The sequence below is a fragment of the Peromyscus maniculatus genome, chromosome 20 (assembly GCF_049852395.1).
Source record: "Peromyscus maniculatus bairdii isolate BWxNUB_F1_BW_parent chromosome 20, HU_Pman_BW_mat_3.1, whole genome shotgun sequence".
Lineage (NCBI taxonomy): Eukaryota > Metazoa > Chordata > Mammalia > Rodentia > Cricetidae > Peromyscus > Peromyscus maniculatus.
In genome coordinates, this window is record NC_134871.1 from 5,815,050 (window position 1) to 5,832,822 (window position 17,773).

The following is a 17,773-nucleotide window of genomic DNA, read 5'->3' on the forward strand; positions in this document are numbered from 1 at the left end:
CTCTATTCAGCTCCTGACACGGAGAAGTCAAACTCTTTGTGGTGAGGTTTAAGAAGCCCGAGAGTCAGGTAATAATTTCTGCTCCACCACGACCCCCAACTTGGGTAATAGCCCCTACATGCGCGGCCGCTGAAAGACTACCACTCCCAGAATGCTACGCTCCGGCCGACAGCCCACCGCTTCCGGGTGGGCTGCGCGCCGGCGCCGCTCTAGGCACTACCTCGTCTCGGTGGCTGGCTGCAGCCGCGCGTCTCGGATGCTGGGGGCTGGGAGCCGCTGCAAGTGTTAGCTCGGTTTGGGTCCTCGCGCGCGATGGAGGCCGGGTGCTGGGTGCTCGGCGGCGAATTTGAGGACTCAGTGTTCGAGCAGAGGCCGGAGCGGCGGCCCGAGCCGCCCGCGCCCTACGGCGCCAAGCTGTGCGAGCCACAGGTGAGACGGCTGCTGGCTCCTGCCGCTCCGCACCGGAGCCGGCCTGCGGCGAGGCCAGCCCCCGCCCCTGTCCCGCAGCCCTGGAGTCGGGGCTTGTGAGCACGGCCGCCTCCCTCTTCCAGCCTCCTGTTGTCTGTCCCCACCCTCCCACAGGTCCCGCAGGCCGGCCCGGGCCAGCGTCACACCACACCTTCCTGCCCCCAGCTCGGCCCGGATGGTCAGCAGCGCATTCTTGCAGGACCCCCCTGACAGTCTGGGAGAATAAAATAGTTTCAAGCCAATTTAGTTTCATCGTTTTCTAATAGGATAATGAAAATGGGGTGGAGGTTTATATATTATTGTTAAGAAGTGGGGAATGGCTAGTTAAAAAAGTGTGACTAGATAGCAGCAGAGGGCCGAAGCTAACCGTGGCTCAAATATCTAGTCTTGAGTGACATAGTGTTTGAAGAATAGAAGGAAGTTTTCCCTACCGTGGTGGCTCAGGAGGAGAGAAACTAATTTAGCAAGCTTGTGATGAGCGGTGATACAGAGGGAAGTATTTTAGAAATACAGCCAAGCCATCAGAATGTGCTAACTACATTCGAGTCAACTTAGAATTTAGAGACAGACTTTCTTTGGCCTCAGCAGGTTTTATTGTAAAAGGGAGTAGATGCTTCTTTGGCCATACAAAATGCTTTTCATCCTTTTTTGTGTCTTTTTGTCGGGAGTTAAATCTCAATCTCACTTTGTATCCAGGGGGTTTAAATCAGAAGAGGGAAGTGTTCTTAGAGATACCCAGAACCTCCTTTCAGTTGTAATTTCCTTTGCTCGGTTCTGTGTGCCTGTGTGACATTTTCACAATAGCACCGTTGCGTGGTAATCACAGCCTCCTGTGTCTTGTGCGTAGGATTGTCAATCCCTTTCACTCCATTGCTCTAAAAGAAAACAGATACTGCTTTAAAGAGTCCTTGGTACCGTACAGGATGCGGTTGAAAATACGTGGGTTTTTTTTTCTTGTTTTTGCTTTTTTTTTTTTTTTTTTACAAACATGTTATTGACATGTTTATACTAGTGGTCATTAAAGAATTTATTTTTAACCACATTCATTTATTTGTGTGTGTGTGTGTGTGTGTGTGTGTGTGTGTGTGTGTGTGAGAGAGAGAGAGAGAGAGAGAGCGAGAGAGAGCGCGAGCGAGCGCCATCGCACTGTGGCAGTCCGGACAAACTGCAGGTATTGGTTGTTCCTTCTACCACAGGGGTCCGTGATCTCGGACTTGGTGACAAGTGCTTTTACCCACAGAGTCTTCTCACTGACTCTGTATTTGTGATCATTTTAACAAAAACCTGGGCTGTTAGTGAGATGACGCAGCAGATGAAGTCACCTGCAGCCAGGTCTTGATGACCTGAGCTCTGTCACCAGAACCTACACAGTAGAAGGAGAGAACGGACTCCAGCAGAGCGTGCTCGGACTTCCACATGTTCACAGTGGCTTGGATGTGACCTCACACATATAATCTATTGAAAAAATGATTTTTAAAAATCAGGCCACCATTGAGATTGTCATTGGTGGCTCAGTGGGTAAGTGCTTAATACCAAGCATGCGGATCCGCGTACCCTTATAAAAAACTGGGCATGGCAACCAGCACTGGGAGGTGGAGACAGGAGCACCCTGGGGCTTGCTGTAGCCAGGCTAGCCACAGTCACAGGCCTACACACACCTGTACATACATGTACTACACATATGTATCATTTGGTCTGTGCGGTTATCTCAGCACTTGGGGGGCATAATGAGACCCTGTTTCAAAAAACAACGAAAATGTAGCCATTTTTTTGTCCACTGTTTTCGCTTGAGTCTCATCCTGAAGAAGTGTGTCCTTGGCGGTTAAATGGTTGTATTATGGGAACCTGCTTTTGATGGTGATGTGGAAAAGCATGGCTTCACTCTTCCTCATAAATGCTGTCTTCTTGATTTCTAGTGGTTTTATGGAGAGACGGAAAGTACTGAGGATACTGAAGTTCTCACTCTCAAGAAATTCAGAGGGGACTTGGCCTACCGACGACAGGAATACGAGGTGGGAGTCGGCCCGTGACAGACTAGGGTACTTGAAGTGGGCTCTTGTTTTATCAAAATAGCCCATGTAAAGAGCAGTGTGTGCCAAGTTAGGAGTGTGCTTTGTGGAGATGTAGTTAGTCTTCAGTGATGCCTATAGATAATCTTAGAATCCTAAGTCCTGGTCTTTTCTTTAGGGTCCATATTATGTTCTGTTTTTTCATAATTCCAACCAAAGACTATTTTGGGAGTCCTTGTGGTCTGTTTGCCTAGGCTCTATATCAACTCACCTGTGACTCTCCAGCATGTCATAGGGACAAATTCCCCAAAATATGCCAGAAAAGGGAAGGATGAACAATCAGATGCCAGATTGCTTCACATATATGTCCCCTCTCATCTTTGTGCAAATATTAATAAGGTATAATAGCTGGGCCTCATGGCATATGCCTTCAATCAGCACTTGCAAGGTGGAGGCAGAGGCGGGTGGATCCCTGTGAGTTCAAGTCCAGCCTAATTAATCTACATAGCAAATTCCAGGCCAGCTGGAGTTATATATGTCTCAACACACACACACACACACACACACACACACACACACACACACACACACGCCCCAGTAAATCTAGGACTCAAAGCCTATTCTTTTTGCGTCTAGAATGTTCTGTCTCTAATGCTGTGATATTTACCATAGTTGTAGACATTATGACCTGCAGCCATCTGTCTCTACCCTTTAGAAAAACATTAATAGTACTGTTTGAAGCACTTAGGTCTCCCATAGGTCATTGGAGAGGTCAGTTATACTACTTTCTGCGTAGGCAATGGTCATCTCTGCACTGGATCCTTTCCCCATCCTCCTTATGCCTTCCCCCCTCCCTTTAATAATTGTCAGAAAGCGCTGCGGGAATACTCCGGGATCTCTGAACAGTTGCCGTCTACCAATGTTGCCATGAAAAGGGATGTCCAAGAAGGCCAGGCCCGGTGTCTGGCTCACCTGGGGAGACACGAGGAAGCCCTGGAGATTGCAGCAGACTTGGTGAGTGGCTCCATCTTGTTCTCACACTCTCCTGTACCAAGGACATCAGGGTCATTCACTCCCTGAAAAACAGACCTCCAGTGGAATCGGGATTGGTGGGCTGGGATTACGGCGGGAAACTATCAGCGGTGCAGTTATTGAGCTGAAGCTCGGTGCACCAGATGTGATTATTTTCTTGGAATATTTTTCCTGTGCTAAGATGAGAATTAGCGCTTAGAAATCTCATTTTCAGAAGTTTTATTTTTATGAGGAATATATACTCAGAGTGGTAGGATGATGAGTGATTATTTTTTGGATTTTTCAATGATATATTTTAAATTTTAATTATGTATGTGTGTGTGTGTGTGTGTGTGTGTGTGTATGTGTATGTGTGTGTGTGTTGGCATCCAAGTGTAGGTATGGACGTGGAGTGCAGGTGCCCAGGAGCCTAGAGACATTGGATCCCCTGGAGCTGGAGAACAACTGGCTGTGAGCTACCCAGTGTGGGTGCTGGGAACCAAACCTAGGTCCTTTGCAAGAGCAAACTGTGCTCTTAACCACCGAATCATCTCTAGTCCCATTGTTTTATTATTGCAGCCCTGGGAAAATCCCTGAAACACATTTAAATGGAATTTAAGGTCCAAAGAGGGGCATACCAACCATGCCATCAAACCCTCCTTTATTAATTTAGCGTACCAGTCATCTTAGTTAGGGTTTCTATTGCTGTGAAGAGACACCATGACCATGGCAACTCTTGTAAAGGAAAACATTTCATTGGGTGGTTCACTTACAGTTCAGAGGGTCAGTCCAGTATTATCATGGCTGGGAGCATGGCAGCGTGCAGGCAGACATGATGCTGGAGAAGTAGCTGAGAGTCCTGCATTTTGCAGGCAACAGGAGGTAGTCTGATTGTCACACTGAGCAAAGCTTGAGCAAAAGAGACCTCAAAGCCCACTTCTGCAGTGACACACTTCCTCCAACAAGGCCACACTTCCTGATAGTGCCTAGTGCCACTCCCTTTGGGATTATGGGGGCCAATTACATTCAAACTACCACACCAGTAAACTCACCTTATTAATCATATTATCAGGACCATAGTCTAGAGCCCAGCATACCGGTGCATGCCTGTAATTCCAGCACTCGGGAGGCTGCGGTAAGAGCATCACAAGTTCAAGACCAGTCAGTCTAGTCTGTATATATATATGGGTATATACGCGTACCCTGTTTTTTAAAAAAAAGCAGGAGTCAGGGAGGGATCACGGTCTGTGTGTGGCACCTACTTCACACTGACATATACCTGCCTTCCCAGTGGGAACGTGTTTTTGAGTAGTAGAATGCATTATAGATCATAGCAGAAGTGGAGCATTTGCTAGAGATAATCTAGACATGTTCTTATTAGAAAAAAAAAAGGCATAATTAAAATACTGTTTTTAACATGTTGTCTATTTACTTAGAGGTAGTGGGGGTTCATACGCCACAGCCTGTGTGGAGGTCCAAAGACAATCGGTGGGAGTTAGTCTCCTTCCACCGTGTGGTTTCCAGGGCTTGAACCCAGGTCCTCAGGCTTGGCAGCAAGCACCTTTACACACTGAGCCAGCTCAGAAAGGCACAGCCTGGCTTTAGACAATTCATTGTTCAGCAGTTAGGTCACATCTGCGATACACAGGGCACTGTGCTTTGTCTGTGTACTACAATTCAGAATCGAACCCAGGGCTCTTATTATTGCCGTAAGCAATAGAAACAGTTAAAGCAAGGCGTGCCCAGTGCTTGGGTAGATACAGTGTCACCAAATAAGTTATGTGTGTCTGTTTCATGTTTTTCCTCTCGGCATGGGAATGCTCCAAGAACTCAGCAGGCTTTCACTGCCTGCTGTACTGGTTCCTGTACACTGCATCCTGGGTGGTTTACTGGTTCCTGTACACTGCATCCTGGGTGATTTACTGGTTCCTGTACACTGCTTCCTGGGTGGTTTACTGGTTCCTGCAGGCTGCATCCTGGGTGGTTTACTGGTTCCTGTACACTGCATCCTGGGTGGTTTACTGGTTCCTGTATACTGCATCCTGGGTGGTTTACTGGTCCTGTAGACTGCACCCTGGGTGGTTTACTGGTTCCTGTACACTGCATCCTGGGTGGTTTACTGGTCCTGTAGACTGCACCCTGGGTGATTTACTGGTTCCTGTACACTGCATCCTGGGTGGTTTACTGGTTCCTGCAGGCTGCATCCTGGGTAGTTTGGCCTCTGTTTGACACTCGGTTTTGTTCTGTGCAGGCATGTGACCTAGACAGGCTGGGCTTCCCTTAGATTTCACATCGGGTTGAAGGTAATTTCACTCTGCCATCTGCTCTCTGCAGACTAATTTGGAAAAAGTGGACCCTTTTCTCTAACCCACAGGGCATCTGCCATATGGCAGGTTAGGTGAGAGATGGTGGCTCTTAAGGAGACTTCAAAAGGGTTTTCTGATCAGAAGGACACAGAGCAACCTCCTGTGGCCAGGGACAGCAGGGAAGGCATTTGGGTGCAGTACCAAGCTGAGAGCTTCAGGCTTGTCCTGAGTAAGAATCTAAGCCAAGTCAAAGATGCAGATGGGATTCCTGCAAATCCTCAAGGAAATCACCTCGGGGTTTAGTAACTCTGAAATATTAAAAAGAAACCATTAGGTCAGCACCTAATAAGAAAATGCACACAGACCTCACCACGGTGACAGACAGGACCCGGGGAGAGATGTGCTCGTTGCTTCAGAGTCCACACTCCGGGGTCACTGGGCTTGTGTTTCTGGGCTGCAGTGAGGTGGTGTGACATGATGGAGGGTGTAACTGAGACAGCAGCCTCTCCTGGCAGCAGGGTGATGTGGGGCAGAGGCACTGGCAGGCTCTCTCTTTCTCCTTGTTATTCTGTCTAGGAAGCCAGCTTATGGGGTCTACCCTATTTAACTAGTATGTTCTAGAACTGTTCTTAGATGCTCCCCTGGGTGCTTCTCAGACCATCAGGTTGTTAGTTGAGACTGGGCATTACAGGTTCACGCCTCGCCAGCATGACACCAGATGACCATAACAGGACTGTGGTAAAGTTGAACAATCCATGGCATTATGTTTTTGGTGTTGAATTTTGTCAGGCCACTTATACATGAGCTGCTGCATTATGGCATTGGGGTGTTGTGGTGGTTTGAAAGAAAATGGCCCCCAGAGGGAGTGGCACTATTAGGAGGTGTGGCCTTGTTGGAGGAAGTGTGTCACTGTGGGGGCGGGCTCTGAGGTCTCCTATGCTCAAGCTATGCTCAGTGTGACACAGAAGTTCCTTCTGTTGCCTGTGGATCAAGATATAGAACTCTCAGCTCCTTCTCCAGCACCATGTCTGCCTGCATGCCGCCATGCCACCCACCATGAGGACAATGGACTAAACCTCTGAACTGTAAGGCAGCCCTAATTAAATGTTTTCCTTTATAAGAGTTCCCATGGTCATAGTATCTCTTCACAGCAATAGAAACCCTAACAAAGGTGTCTAAGAGTTGCTGAGGACCATTTGCTGAATCATTTTCTAGGTTTTTGGTTTCATATTTGTGTGTGTGTGTGTGTGTGTGTGTGTGTGTGTGTGTGTGTGTGTGTGAGTGTGCGCATGCTCCATCCAGCCACAGCTTTCACTGGCCCTAGGTTATGGTTTGAAACACAAAAGCTGTGGAAATATTAAGTTCACTTGATCCATATAGCACCTAAAAATACTTCTGGTTTATAACATACACAACTTGGGCTTTTAGGTGCTTCCATTTTTATATGAAAACATTTTGTAGCTAAGATTCTTTTGTTCCTTCTCCTCAGGAGAATAAAGCAACCAACACGGACCATCTAACCACGGTGCTCTACCTCTACTTGGCTATTTTTTCAAGTTTTCAGAGCTTGGAGAAGACAATTCTGTGCTTGCAAAAACTGATTTCCCTTCATCCTCTGAACCCTTGGAGCTGGTGGAAATTGGCAGAGGCATACCTGAGTCCAGGGCCAGGCCTGTGTACGTCATCTCGGGGACAGACGAGTGTCACCTCAAGAAACCAAGCTGTCAGTTCCTCAGGTGTGCACTCTGGCACAGGCCGCCTTCTGTATTTCCCAGCAACCTTGCCTGAGAGTGCAGTGCTTTCCATGGAGGCAAGTGGTTGTAACATCCAGAAGGCTGAGGAGGCTCCACAGAAGATGCAGAACTGTCTAGCAGAATGGAGAGAAGCCCCAGGGCTGGAGGCTCGGATGAAGGCATGTGCCTCTCTGGTTCGCACCAGGTAAGCCAAGAGGGCATGTCAGCACCCGGGGTGAGCTTGGAGAAAGGCTGCTTCTTCGTTTTAAGGAGGAAAGATTTGTTTCTTTAAGTTAATTTTTAAAGTTAGCATCCATGGTATGCAGGGAATGAGGAATCCCATACAAGGCTGGTAGGAATATAGACTAGTACAGCCACTTAGATATAGGAATCCAGAAATAAAATGAGTGAAACTAAGCTAGGGCCTGGAATGCAAGCCTTTAATCCCAGCACCTGGGAAGCAGAAGCAGGAAGATCTCTGTGAATTTGAGGTCAGCCTGGTCTACATAGAGAGTTTCAGGGCAGTCAGAGCTATGTAGAGAGACGCTGTCTCAAACAAATAAACAAAAAACCCACCCCAAAAGAAAAGCCAAAAATAAGAGTACCGTATGACCCAGCTGTGCCGTATACCTGAAGCACTCTGAGCTAACATGCCCCAAAGATACTTGTGCACCCATGGTTATCACTGTGGTTATCACTATTCACAGTGACTAAGAAGTGGACAAGATGGTTCCCGATGTCTGTTAGTACAAGAAAGCCCAGCCATCTGGGAAATGAATATAAACCACAACGGGACACAAAAAAATAAAACATTTCATATTGCTATTGGTATTCCAAGACCTGGAATTCCAGCACTTGGGAGCCTGAGCCAGAAGGATCATGAGTTCAAAGCCAGCCTGAACTATGTAGTGAGACTCTGACTCAAATGAACAAGACAAAGTCTCATAGTTGGGGGCGTGAAGGAGAATGGGTCAGGCCTCTGAGGAACTCAGGCGGCATTCTCTGAATAAACATTCCCTTGCACCTGTAGATCAGAAACCCAAGCTGGATGGTGGTGGCAGCGCACGCCTTTAATCCCAGCACTTGGGAGGCAGAGGCAGGTGGATCTCTGTGAGTTTGAGGCCAGCCTGGGCTACAGAGTGAGTTCCAGGAAAGGCACAAAGCTACACAGAGGAACCCTGTCTTGGAAAAGAAAAGAAAAGATCAGAAACTCACAGTCCCATGTGATGTGAGGAGGATGTGGGGCCATCTGTAGGAGTCAGCTCAGTGAAAACAGCAAATGCCCACCCCAGGAGTTTGGGGAGATGGTGCAGGAGGCAGAAACTGCCCAGTGGTCATTACCCTGTTTGGAAAAAAAAAAAATGCAAATAAAAAAAGACAGCTCTTGTTATTACTCAAGATAGAGTGTTAAGATTGGAACCAACAAAAAGTCTATGATGAGCAATTAAAATGTATATACATTTAAAAGGAAAAGTGTCATTTCTACAGAAATGGCTTTCTTGTTTGTGTCTGGCAGAAATCTGAAGAGAGCCTCCTGCTCTTGTACTCAGTGCTACTAGTGAGCACCCAGTGCTTGGTGCACAGTACATAGTGCTTAGTGCTTAGTTCATGCGGCAGAGCCTCCCGTGCTGGCTTCCGGGGACTCCAAGCACTTTGGATCCTTAAAATATGTGGATTTGGGGGAAGCGGGAAGGAGGAATGCCTTTGACCAGTTCTGTGACTGGTCAGTGAAGAAACAAACTGGTGGGAACGGAGGTTCTGTTTTCATATAATAATTCTGGAGAATCTATTGAAATTTACTAAGAATTAAAAAGAGATTAGCAGATGCCCAGTTATCCCTGACCGCGTCACTTTTTTATGTTGTGGTTGGTAGGTTGGTTTTGTGCACAGTTCTCACTCCTGTAGCCGTGGCTGGCCTGGAACTCACAGGGTAGACCAGGCTGGCCTCAGACTCATAGAGACGCACTTGCCTCTGCCGCCTAAGGGCTAAGAGCAAAGGCGTGTGCCTCCATGCCCAGTGACTCTGTCACTTGCATCCCAAAGCATGTGTGCCAGGCACATCATAAAGATAGTTAAAAAAAAAAAAAAAAAAACCAAAACCAAACCAAACCAAGAGGCTCTTTCCTTGCGACAGTCACCGCGCTGAGGACAATATACATGGAGCCAGTGACTGGCACACCGCTGCTGAGGGCTGTGTCCTGGTGTGAGCGGAATACCATGGAGACCAACCAGAGGGGAGAACCAGCCTTTTCCAGGCCTGGGCACCTCTGGATGCTCCTCGGGAGGAGTGCTTAGCAGCTGCTGGCCACCAAGTACTGGGTGCTCTGTACAAATCCTTTCATGTTACTCCTCATGGTTTTCTGGGCTGCATATTGGGGTCATTTTATAGCCCCAAAGCCCTGTGTCTACGCAGGGCTTAGTTCTTTGTGTTGTCTTGCTCACCCGTGTACTGTTCCTCAGGTGAGGAAGGTGTGTTCTTATGTTTGGTGAGATAGAGAAAGAAAGCTCGGCTAGAAGGCATAGAGGAGCAGTTACACAATCTGGAGCCGTCTTTGGGTTCCTATTGCTGTCAAGAGATACCATGACCATGGCAACCTTCATAAGAAAAACATTTAACTGGAGTGCCTTACAGGTTCAGAGGTTTAGTCCATTATCATCATAGTAGCACACAGGCAAACAGGGTGCTGGAGAGGTGGCTCAGAGTTCTTCATCTTGGGCAGGCAGGAGGAAAAGAGAGAGAGAGACACTGGGCCTGGCTTAGATTTCTAAAACCTCAGAGCCCACCCCCCCCAGTGACACACTTCCTCCAGTAAAGCCACATCTACTCCGACAAGACCCCAAGTCCTAATCCTTTCAAATAGTGCCACTCCCTGCGAACCTGTAGCATTCATGCAGACTGCTGCGGGTAGCTAGAGCAGCAATGTGGAGAAGCTCAAGGAGGCCTGGAAACCACAATACCGGGGCAAGGGGAGGAGGAGGCTGGACTCAGAGTCAGACCTGGTTCAGGACTTTGCCTGCTGTCGACCACGTGAGCCTGGACGGTTTGCTGGCCAGCTGTGTGGCCTTGCACAGATTCCATAGACTCCGGGCTCGAGACTCCTCATCCGGACAGATGGAGGAATGGGGACATGCCTGCTGCCTGAGGGTGTGGAGTGCAAGTTCTCTAACGCGCCTACTGCATGCAAGGGCTGCTGTAAGCAGCTGGGAAATGCTGAGCTGTTGAGCACTTTCATTGTGTTTGGGTTTTTCATTAGCTTAAGACTTTACCCTCTTTGCTTATTGGCTGATTTTGAGGCAGTGCTCACTGTGTAGCCACGGTTTGCCTGGAACTTGTATGCCACCGTGATCTTCAGCCTTTCCGGTGCTAGGACTGGAGCCGTGGGCTGCCACCCCTGGCTTAGGTGCCATACAGAACTGGTCCTTTCCTTGAAGGCCTAGAGAGTATTCAGAGGCTTGAATTGGAGTGTGATCAGAGCTGTGATTCAGGTGTGTGTGCGTGGCGGGGGGTGGCGTGGGTGGGTGGGTTAGCAGACGAGGTCATTTGGAACTTTGGACAGCAGTGGCGAGGCAGTGATCATCAGTGATAGGATCTGACCTAGAGTAGTGCAGTAGTAATAGAAGTAGAAAACAGTGTCATTACGGAACAGATGGGACTCGGCTGGGTGTATGGGTGGGACGGGAGTGAGGAGAAGGAGACTCCGAGGAGTGCCCTGGGTGCAGAGGTGGGCGGGACGGGAGTGAGGAGAAGGAGGCTCCGAGGAGTGCCCTGGGTGCAGACGTGGCTTGGGTGCTTTTTGCTGAGATGGAGCATGCAAAAGGATGGGAAGGACAGATCAGGGTCCAAGGAAGAATGATGTCAGCTTGATGTACGGAAACCCAGGTGCCTGTGGGACATCCCGCCCGAGCTCCTCATTAGGAAAGGGGAGGTGAGCTCCGAAGACGGGTGAGTGACTCAAGAGACCAGGGTAGGATCACTGGGCACGTTCATGGTAAGGCAGCTGTGAAGCGGTCGTCAGAGGTCTGGCCCGGGTTTGGTACTCACGTGTGCCAGCAAAGGTGAGTGGTCCTTGGGGTCCAGTCTCTGTGGAGTCAGCAGATGCCGGCAACCAGGAACAGACCCAGGACACTCTGTGGCTGGGGCTGACTGAAAGCTTTTCTCAGTGAATTGTTTTTGCTTTCAACAGCCTGCCCACCTGTCTTATTGTTTTTAGACAAAGACTCCATGCAACCTTTGCTACCCTCGAGAGCTGCCTGAACCCCTGAGTCCTGGTCCTTTCTTTTAGAAGAAGATGTGAAGGGAGGCAGCTTATTCGGGAGGGCAGGACTCCCGGCTGCTGAGGGCCTGGCTGCTGAGGGCCTGGCTCTGTGGGAGCTCCTGCGTGCTCTCTGCTGCCCTGTGGTGGAGCCTCTCACACTGAGACTTTCTGGCTTTTCAGGCTTTTGCTTCAGCTCACCCAGCCTCAGCAAACCTCATTTGCCTTGGAGAGGAACTTGAGGACTCAGCAGGAAGTTGGGGAGCGTGTGAAGGAGCTGCGCTTCCCTGAAGGTGCCGTGCTGTTGATGGAGGAGGTGGGTACCCCTCAGGTTGGCGCAGCGCCAAGCATCCCACCAACTTGTGCTGCTCCATACCAGAGCCGGGCCAGAGCTCTTCTCATCCTGAAGGACTTATCTCATCCTGAAGGACTTCTGTCCCCCTTCACTGTGTGCCTTTGGGTCACCCCAGTCGCCGGAGTGCTGCTTCCTCATCGTTCTCCTGCTGTGTTCCTCTTCCTTGTTCTCATCAGCCGTCCTTAGCGCCTGCCCCCTTGAGCATCCCAAGTGACATGCCCTTCTCAGCTGTTTCAATGTGGAATTCACTGACTGATGAGTTTTTGGGAGATTGAACCCAGGACCTCGTATGTGCTAGGCAATCTCTATGCTGCCGAGTCACCCTGGTGCTGAACTAATAGTCAAGTGTCTGTACCTGTGCAGCAGTCTTACACCCCCCACCCCCTCCACCCATCCTACCAGCCAGTGAAGACAGGCAGATCCGAAATGGAGGCTCAGAGAGGTTGTGGCGCCACGAGGTTAGAAGGCCAGTGGCAGATTGTCTAGAGCAGATGTGAGAAGTGTTCTCTGTCTGCCCTGACACTCTCTTGATGTTCACAGAGAAATGAAAACGCCATGTTTAAGCCTCCGTCAGCCTCTTCGGAGCTGGCTTTTTGTAAAGAACACGGTTGAAGGATGGCATCGGGAGATGATGGGTCAAGCTCTTCCGCTTCCTTTCTGCACACACCAGAGTTGACAGTGTCACGTCCCCAAGAAACCCAGACAGACAGATGGCTAACTGTGGTGCCTGTCAGCACACCGAAGTGTCTGCTCGGCCGCTAGGTTCAGCGGCCATGCTTTTCCCATGAGAACGACTGTGTGTGTGTGTGTGCGCGCGCCCTGATGCCATTGCTTTAGGAAACTGTGCGTTTGTTATCACTGCCAGGTATCGCTTACTTTCCGTTTCCTGTGTGAAGTCAGCTGGCAGCCTGTGTTGTCCAGGCTGGTCTTAGACTGTTGGGTTCAGGGGATCTTCCTGCCTCAGTCTCTGCACTAGTCAGCTCTGTAGATGTGGTCAGCGAAGATGGCTTTCTTTTCTCCTTCCTTCCTTCCTTCCTTCCTTCCTTCCTTCCTTCCTTCCTTCCTTCCTTCCTTCCTTCCTCCCTCCCTCCCTCCCTCCCTCCCTCCCTCCCCCCCTCCCTTCCTTCCTGGTTTGCATTCTTCCTGTTTCATCCCCAGAATACATACACATTAAAAAAATAGTGCTGGGACTGGGAGGCAGAGGCAGGCGGAGCCTTGGGGCATGCTGAGCTTGCCGACCGGCATCCCCTGATGTGGCTTCTAGGCCAAGTGAGAGACTAAAAACAAGGCAGAGGCGCCCGATGAATGACACTCAAGGTTGCCTTCTCTTTTCCACATGTACACATGTGCACCACAGATGCTCACACGTGAACACACGCAAAGTTAAATGGAAGCTTGTGTTATGTGCTTCTATAGGTAGGAAAGAAATATCACTTCCCATGGTAGATGATAACTATCAACCCAAGTTCAAATTTAGTAAAAGCACTGTCATTGAAGTCTAAGTGGATGTGATTACCTGGATTGTCTGTATTTGAAGAGAATTATTTAAGCAAGATTTAGAGAGTATCTTAGTTAGGGTGACTATTGCTGCAACAAAACACCATGACCAAAGCAAGTTGGGGAGGAAAGGGTTTATTGGTTTACACTTCTTTATCACTGTTCCTCATCGAAGGAAGTCAGGACAGGAACTCAAACAGGGTGGGAACCTGGAGGCAGAAACTGATGCAGAGGCCATGGAGGGGTGCTGCTTACTGGCTTGTTCAGCCTGCTCTTACAGAACCCAGAACCACCAGTCCAGGGAGAGAACCACCCACAATAGGCTGGGCCCTCCCCCATGATCACTAATTAAGACCATCCCTACAGGCTTGCCAGTCTTTTTTTTTTTTTTTTTTCTTTTTTTTTCTTTTTTTTTTTTTTTTTTTGGTTTTTTGAGACAGGGTTTCTCTGTGTAGCTTTGCGCCTTTCCTGGAGCTCATTTGGTAGCCCAGGTTGGCCTCGAACTCACAGAGATCCGCCTGGCTCTGCCTCCCGAGTGCTGGGATTAAAGGCGTGTGCCACCAACGCCTGGCTAGGCTTGCCAGTCTTATGGAGGCCTTTCTCAGTTGAGGTTCCTTTATCTCAGATGACTTTTATCTTGTATCAAGTTGACATAAAACTATCCAGTACAAAGAGGTATGAAAGTCACATTAGTACCATTTCAGTCATTATCCTGAATTTATTTATTCCAAAAAGTAGAATTAAAATAGGATGTATTTCCCACGTTGCAATTCAATACTTAATCTTAGTTTCACGCAGCACCCAAAATCGGATTATGTGCCATTGCTGGCGACCTCCATTTCTAATCCAGTGTGTATATATCATGGATTGTATTCTTCTCCGTTATTTCATCATGCATCCATGTTCAAAGATTCCCCTCCTCATTCTCCCTTTTATCGTATGTTGGTATGGGTGAATGCTTGGATGCAGGTGTGGGCATACATGGCATGTATATGGAGGTCAAGGAGAGGTAGGCTCTCTCATTGGCCTTGAATTTGCTATGGGAGCTAGAGCCAGGCGGATCTCTGTGAGTTCGAGGCCAGCCTGGGCTACCAAGTGAGTTCCAGGAAAGGCGCAAAGCTACACAGAGAAACCCTGTCTCGAAAAACCAAAAAAAAAAAAAAAAAAAACAAAAAAAACCAAAAAAACCAAAAAAAAACCAAAAAAAAAAAAAAAAACAAAAAAAACCAAACTGATTTGGTGGTTTTTTTGTTTTGTTTTGTTTGTTTTTTTCTTGTTTTTGGTTTTTTGAGACAGTTGCTTCTCTGTGTAGACCTGGCTATCCTGGAACTCACTCTGTAGACCAGGCTGACCTCAAACTCACAGAGATCCACTTGTCTCTGCCTCCAGAATGCTGAGATTAAAGGTGTGTGCCACTACACCTGACTAAAATAATTGATTTTAAGACTAGACCTGGTTTTACATTCCTTTAATCCCAGCAGGTGTATCTCTGTGAGTTCAAGACCAGTCTGGTCTACATAATGAGTTTGAGGCCAGCCAGGACAACGTAGAGAAACCCTGTCTCTAAATAAATAAAAACTGATTTTCATTGAATCCAAGAAGTCGTCACTTGTGAGACATATCATTATATGATAAGCCCCTGAAAGAGAAAGATCGTGCCATTTACAATATGATGTATCAGTTCATGATTTCAGAGACATTGAAATAATAAAAAAGCCCTCAGAATGATGAATTAGTAATGTTTAATAATTAAACACAGCATCTCATTGGCATTTACCTCAAAAAATGTGTTATTTGGGGCTAGGAAGGTAGTTTGGTGGGATAGAGCTTGTATGCTGTAAGCAAGAGGACCTGAGTGTGAATCCCCACATCAGCCAGGCATGGTTCCAAATGCTGTAACCCTGGCACTGGGAGACAGAGAAGGTGGCCTGTGAGCTGGCTCCCAGCCTAGCCAGAACAGCCAGGTTAAGGTTCAGTGAGAGTAACGCCAAGTGACGGCAGAATTCTTCTTTGGATTTGGCATGCACAAGCAAGGGTACATATGCCACCACACACGTGCACACACATGCACACACCACACATGTGCATACACATGTACATACCACACATGTGCACACACATGCACACGCCACACACACGCACACACATGCACACACCACACACGTGCACACACAAACATACACCACACATGTGCACACACAAGCATACACCACACACGTTCACGAAGCATACACCACACACATGCACATACATGCACACACCACACATGTGCACACACAAGCATACACCACACATGTGCACACACAAGCATACGCCACACATATGCACACACACAAACATGTGGTTTCTTTTTTTTTTTTTTTTTTTTTTTTTTTTGGATTTTCCGAGACAGGGTTTCTCTGTGTAGCTTTGTGCCTTTCCTGGAACTCACTTGGTAGACCAGGCTGGCCTCGAACTCACAGAGATCCGCCTGGCTCTGCCTCCCGAGTGCTGGGATTAAAGGCGTGCGCCACCACCGCCCGGCAAACATGTGGTTTCTGAAGGGCCATTCTTTGTTTGCATTTCTGGTTTTTGTGGCCACATGAGATCTCTAGGTTGGAGGAGCCTTAGGTTAGTGTCTCCAGTTCCCTGCACAGCAGCCCTGCTGGATGGTTGTGTACACTCTCATGCTGGTGAGTCTGAACCTTGTCAGAACTCCGTTTTGCTCACTGTCACTACCAAAGAATCACTTAGTGAGGTTACATAAGGGCTTTCTAGAATCTAATTTTGAGTTGTCCAGAATCCAGGGTTTGAGTCTGTCCCTGCAGTTTGGTTGTGACCAGGAGGGAGCAGCATTGTGCCTTTAATGGGGATGTGCTAAGGCCCTAGAGAGCCTTGGCTGTGGAGGGTTGGAGTCTCCAAGTCAGTGAGAGCTGGACACAGCGACTTGTTGCTTGATTCTTTGCTGCCTTTGGCTTCTTTGGGGGAACATGGAGGAGACATATCTGTATCCCACGTCATACCCTAGGCTGTACCCCTACCCTTTAAGCCCCAGCCTCTGGCCAGGAGGGAGAAGCGCTCAGGTGCACTGTAATATAACAGGCTGACATAGAAAGGTTGACTCAGTGTCCCAGGAGCCCAGGAGGCACAGCTGCCACCTTAGGACTTAGGAGTTCCTTTACTGGGGAGAGGGAGAGTGGAAACCGTGCAGCTGCGTGTGTGATGATAGTTTTGGACCAGGCCTTCTCGGTAGATCAGAGTGTCTCCCCGAGTGTTCTGTGTGGAAGGCTTTACAGCTGGTAAATAACCTTTCTTTCTGTGTCTGCTGCTGCTAACTGGGCTAGTCTTTCCCTCTCTTCTCCTGATACAGGCTATGGGGGAAGACATTGTCCCAGAGAAAATCAAAGATGAAGTGCATTCAGAGGTGAAGTGTGTTGGCCCCGCAGCCCTGGCCGCCTTGGTGATCGCATCCTCCGAAGAATTTGAAGACAAGTGGTTCAGAAAGATCAAAGACCATTTCTGTTCCTTGGAAAATCAGTTCCACGTGGAGATACAGATCACAGCTTAGAAAAGCACGTCAAGACCCAAACATCTTGTGCTGTGTTGTCCTTGTTTACTTTAGGCAAGGTCTGTGTAATCATGGAAAACTGAAATGAAGATGATTCTTTATACTGTTTATAAAAACTTCTCTCCCAGGTTATTTCATCTGTTTTCAGTTTTGCTATTTATTTTTGTGTTTTTAGGCCCTCATGTACTGTCTTGTAGGTCTCTGCCAACCTAGCAGGCAGCTCTTGGGAAAACGATAAAGGGGCTGACCTAGCTTTTGTGAGGGTTGATTGTGACTGACGTTCCAGATGTTTCTGTCCATCACAGTGAGGACAAGGATCAGTCACAGTGGCCAGGAAGCAGAGGGAGACAGAGAAGGGACTAGAACAATACAGCCCTCAGGGACATGCCCACAGGGACCCACTTCCTCCAGCTAAGACCTGCCACCTAAAGTTTCTACTGCCTCCTTGTGTGACCTCAGCAGTGACTCTGTGAGGATAGTTCATATTCAAGCCCTGGATGTTGGCAGAAGACAGGATTCCTGAGTCAGAGACCGGATTCCATCACTCAGGGCCAGCAAGCAGGATGAGCCTGGGCATATTTACGTCAGCTACTT

At 48.3% G+C, this 17,773-nt stretch overlaps 1 protein-coding gene across 1 annotated transcript; it reads left to right on the forward strand.

Annotated features, from left to right (window-relative positions):
* Positions 1-216: 216 nt before the first annotated feature.
* C20H8orf76 (chromosome 20 C8orf76 homolog) lies at positions 217-17,311 on the forward strand. Its single transcript, XM_006990674.4, has 6 exons — positions 217-429; positions 2,385-2,480; positions 3,348-3,491; positions 7,284-7,732; positions 11,964-12,096; positions 16,982-17,311. The coding sequence occupies exons 1-6, from the start codon at positions 313-315 to the stop codon at positions 17,177-17,179; spliced, it is 1,137 nt and encodes a 378-aa protein (XP_006990736.1). The 5' UTR covers positions 217-312; the 3' UTR covers positions 17,180-17,311.
* Positions 17,312-17,773: the final 462 nt, after the last annotated feature.

Coding starts and splice junctions, on each gene's coding strand:
- C20H8orf76 (XM_006990674.4), top strand. CDS start 313: ATGGAGGCCGGGTGCTGGGTGCTCGGCGGCGAATTTGAGGACTCAGTG. Junction 2,481..3,347: donor ACCGACGACAGGAATACGAG/GTGGGAGTCGGC, acceptor AATAATTGTCAG/AAAGCGCTGCGGGAATACTC. Junction 7,733..11,963: donor GCCTCTCTGGTTCGCACCAG/GTAAGCCAAGAG, acceptor CTGGCTTTTCAG/GCTTTTGCTTCAGCTCACCC.